The sequence below is a fragment of the Vitis riparia genome, chromosome 14 (genome assembly GCF_004353265.1).
Source record: "Vitis riparia cultivar Riparia Gloire de Montpellier isolate 1030 chromosome 14, EGFV_Vit.rip_1.0, whole genome shotgun sequence".
Taxonomy (NCBI): Eukaryota; Viridiplantae; Streptophyta; class Magnoliopsida; order Vitales; family Vitaceae; genus Vitis; species Vitis riparia.
Genome location: NC_048444.1, coordinates 19,771,867 through 19,776,683, shown reverse-complemented (window position 1 = coordinate 19,776,683; position 4,817 = coordinate 19,771,867). Strand labels below are relative to the sequence as shown.

Sequence of the window (4,817 nt, the reverse complement as noted above, 5' to 3'; positions counted from 1 at the left end):
CTTTTAAATTTAATTTTTTATTCAATTTCTGTAATTTTATATAATATAAAGTTAATTTTATTCACTTTCCTTAAGTATTGCACTAAATACAACTAAAATTTCATCAAATATTTCTTTTTTCGTTCCCTCACCTCTTTTTTAATTTTAAATCAAGGAGTTATTTAATTAAATTTCAAATTGATGATGGCTATATGTGAGAAGTCATTTGAAATAACTTTTGGCATGGCCAACTCTTATAAAATATTCACAAAATATTTTCACATTTTAGTTATGTAGCAAACATAGTACATAAATATTTTTATGCATGATATATATTCAATATTTACAAAAACATGTTTGATATTTAAAAAAAAAATTAAAAATGTAAATATAAAAACTAAGATAAGAAGAGGATATTTTCAATACCATACCCAAAAGCAGTCAATAATGGGAAAATAATATGTTTGATAGAATAATTTAATATTATAACTTGAAATTAAAAATGGTTTTAATAAATTAATTTAATAATTAAATATGAATTAATAACTTAAATATAATAATTTAATAATTTAAATATAAATTTAACTTTAAATCACTTTAAGAGTCAATTTGTTCCTCTCAACATGAAAACATCCATAACTACATCAGCTCCTTTACACGCGGCCCATACAGTCAAGCACATAAAAAAAATTAAAAATAAATTTTAAAATTAAAATTAAAAAAAAAAAAAAAAAAACCCACAAAAACGGGAAGAGGGAAATGAAAACGAAAACGAAGTAGGAATACAAAAAGGTTAACTTTTTCGCGAAGATCCTAACTTTTTCAAAAAATCAGAAGCCTATCATCATAACAGGGATGGCGGGAGATTCAGATCGAACGGCAGCGGCTTCTTCTTCTTCTTGTCCTCCACCTCACTCCGCACCAACACCGCAACTGCGTCGTATTTATACCCCGAAAACCCCGCAGCAATCTCCGCCGGACCTCCTGCAGTGCCGGGAAAGCACACTGTCCGTCCGTCCGGAGCCACGTAAGCCGCGCGCCACAGGTTCACGCGGTCTCCGAAGCCAGAAACCACCGGCAGCGAACGTACAGGGGAGAAATTCGTCTTGGCCTTGGGTCCCCGGAGACTCCTGGCAGCGTCGTCGTAGGCTCTAGCGGCTTCCTCGGCGGTGTCGAAGGTGCCTAGCCACTTCCTCGTCTTCTTCCATGGATCTCTAATCTCCGCTGCAAATCGGCCCCAGGGACGCTTGCGTACACCTCTAAAATGGGCCTCCTTTGCAGGCGAAGGAGACGGCAGCTGGTCGTCGTCGGCGGCGGCTGTGAAGCCCTCCTTGGCGAGGTGTAGAGTTTCGACTGCCATCTACTGAAGTCTATAAAGAGAGAGGAGAAAAAGCAGGGTGATAAGAGGCGAGTGGAGCGCGTGAATTTATAGTGGTCGTGAATAAACGGGACAAGAGGAATTCCTTAGGTGATTGCATGTATCATGTACAGTCTTGGGATGTCCATGATGTGTAGCATGACATGGGGATATTGAGTTCACATAATACAACGGATTTTTAATAAGAGTATGATCGTTTTTAAAAATTAATTCCTAAATTATCATATTAGTAAAAATAATTTCAAATCTATCATAGTTTTATCCATATAGGAAAGAGTAAATAAATTATAAGTGAACTTTTATAAAAATATCATATTTTCAAGACACGATTTCTAAAATTCCATTTTTTTATATAAGAAATCGACTCTTAAAAAGACGATTTTCAAAAAAATTATTTATTTATACAATATGGGATATTGAGTTCACATAATACAACATGGGTTTAACTTTCTCAAGCTCACTTGTGCCTTAATTTATTTATCTATTTAAAAAAATTTATATAAAAAAAAAACAATTTCCTTCTAGGTTTGGGTCTCTTAATTAACTATTGTAGTTGTAATAATTTTGGATTTTAACCCATACAAATTTTTGTGTATGATGATGATATAATTTGCTATCTAAAATCGAAATACTTCTAAGCAATATTTTCAAAATGGCATCTAATGTGTTTTTGGACACATTTCTATTTTTACCATAATTATTTAATTTTGTTAAATAAAAATAGGTATAATAATTATGTAATAAGAATAATGATTTATTTCATAATTTTTTTCTAATTTTAAATTAATAAATGAGGTTTTTGTCCTAGTTTTTGGATGGTCTAAAAAAATTAGAAAAACAAGAAAGAATATTTAATAATTTTTAGTTTTTAAAATAAAATAATCTTTAAATACACACACACACGATGTTAATACATGTGATGTGTTGGATGTCAATGAGGTATAAAAAAACACATCTTTAATACTATTACTTTTGTTATAAAATAATGTACGAGAAAAATATATGATAACTACAATCAACGTTGGTTCTAGTAAAGGTTGGGGAGTATATTATATACACCTCAAATTTTCAAAAAAAAAAAAAAAACTTATGTATTATTCTCCATAAATTTCAAAGAAAAAAGGAAAATTCTTATATATAGTAAGAGATTTTAAAAAATCAAAATGAACCCCTATAAATATATATTTAATTTTAAAAATATAAAAATATAAAAAATAATTACATTTCAAATATGATAAAAATTAAATAGAAATAAAGTTATAATTTTTAAATAAAAATAAAAAATAAATTTACTTGGTAGAGTTAAGTCCACTCACCTCTCTTAAAATTTGTATTGAATATACCTAACTATAATTAGTTTAAAATTTCATTAAATACTCTCATTTATCCTCTTTATTTGTTAATTTCATTTGTTATCATTTTCACTCAAAATAAAGAAGTTATTTATTGAAATTTCAAGTTAATAATAATTACGTATATTTAATTGAAATCACAGAGAACTTAATATATTTAATCCAAATGAGTGAAAATTAACCTTTACTTTATTAAGTCAAATAAAATTAAAAAAAATAGAATATTATATAAAATCTATTTCTTTTTTCATGGCATATTCTCTTCCATCATTTGAAAATTTTAAATTTATTCGCATCAATTGGATTTATATTTAGCCTTAGCTATTGAAGATAATGTAACTAATAAAATGCTTTGAACTTTAGACAATAATAAATACCAAATTCTTAATAGCTACTTATACTTTATTTTAAATTGATATATGAATTCATTAAAAGTTTAAATATCAAAGACACTTAATATGTTAGACATATCATTATATAATAGATAATTTCTAAGATATTAGTCCTTGTGGGGAGGGAGTTCTTATCACTATCATTAAAGGAAGGTTTGTTAGTTCTTATTTATTTATAATATAGCCCTACGTTAGTCCATGTCATCCCTACATAAAGGACAATGTCACGTCAAGGTTTATCGAACAACTTGCTTCCAGAATTATTACATAGTGTTATAGGTGTTCTTTCTCTTTCTTGTTTGTTGGGACATAAAAGGCCAAATGGTAATGGAGACTCCCCTAACACTTTTGTTAAGATTAATGTTGTTCACAACATCACTTTCAATTGATTTTATATATATTTGAAAAAAAATCTGAAATTTTATTGAAAAATTATAAACTTTGTTGAAAATGTTTTTAAAAGTTTTTTTAATGAAAATTTTCTAATCATTTTAAAATTCTTTTGATATTTTTTTGTTTATAAAATCTATTTTTTTACCAATATTTTTGAAAAGTTGCTAATTTAATTGAGATTGTTCTTATTTATCTATCTATATGTCTATATATATATATATATATATATATATATATATATATATAGACACACACACACCGTATAGGTTTACTTTTGGCACTATGATTACATTGTAAACATTTCCATCTACTTTAAGTTTACAATGAAAATATTGGAATATCCCTCATTTGAATCCAATAAAAATTATTTTAGAACATAATTCCTAATAAATTAAAATCTGAATTTTAGTTATAAACTGATGGCTTTTACTGAATTTCCTCAAAATAATAATAATAATAATAATGTGCCCACATAAAATTATCAACAATAAAAATATAAAAAGTATATATATATATATATATATTAAGTATAAATAAAATGAAAACAACAAAATCCACCACTTATTATCTTAAATTTTGAAACTTTTAACAATAACATAATTTCCATACTTGGTGAAATTTTTGCGCAGCTAAAACAACATACATGCATATCTAAAAACTCTTAATCCATTGGACCAAGTTATGCAAACTCCTAAATGAAATAAAATTTTAAATTTGAAAATCTATTAAATAAAGTGCTTTTCTATTGTTGTTCTTTTGAAATATATATTTAATAATAATTTTAAAAAAATATATAATTGTTGTTTGTAAGTTATAACTAAAATTCCTAAACATGAAAACAAATGGTTAGCATGTTATATGATAAACATTATACTTTATTTATAAATTCACATTTCAAATTCTAGAATCATAAATTACTCTTTTGATATTATAATTAAACCATAGTTTTAGAATTGAGATGTGATAAACTATCTTAAACTAGGTCCTTGAGTCAAACTTCAACTGTAATACATGGTATTGACATGGAACTTAGTTTTGGGTGAGTTAACGCTATTAAAGACCATGCATTGGCTTATTGATTCTCGAAAGAGTTTCTAGAGAATCACATAATTATGACCTCATAACAACTTTTACTTAAGGGAAAGGCACTTGTGACCTACCATTCCTATCATCAAATTGGTGCTACTTATAACTCATACAATTCAGTTTGTTTCCACCCGTTGAACCTTCTTTATAGGATTTCTAATTGTAAAGGTTAGGTTACCTTTGAAGGTGACTCCCTCGTGAACTTAACTCATTCCCTTCAATGACTATGGATCTAGC

General features: G+C 27.3%; 1 protein-coding gene across 1 annotated transcript; it reads right to left on the bottom strand.

The window, feature by feature from the left end:
* Positions 1–739: 739 nt before the first annotated feature.
* LOC117931003 (ethylene-responsive transcription factor 8-like) lies at positions 740–1,377 on the bottom strand. Its single transcript, XM_034851841.1, has one exon. The coding sequence runs from the start codon at positions 1,337–1,339 to the stop codon at positions 824–826; it is 516 nt and encodes a 171-aa protein (XP_034707732.1). The 5' UTR covers positions 1,340–1,377; the 3' UTR covers positions 740–823.
* Positions 1,378–4,817: the final 3,440 nt, after the last annotated feature.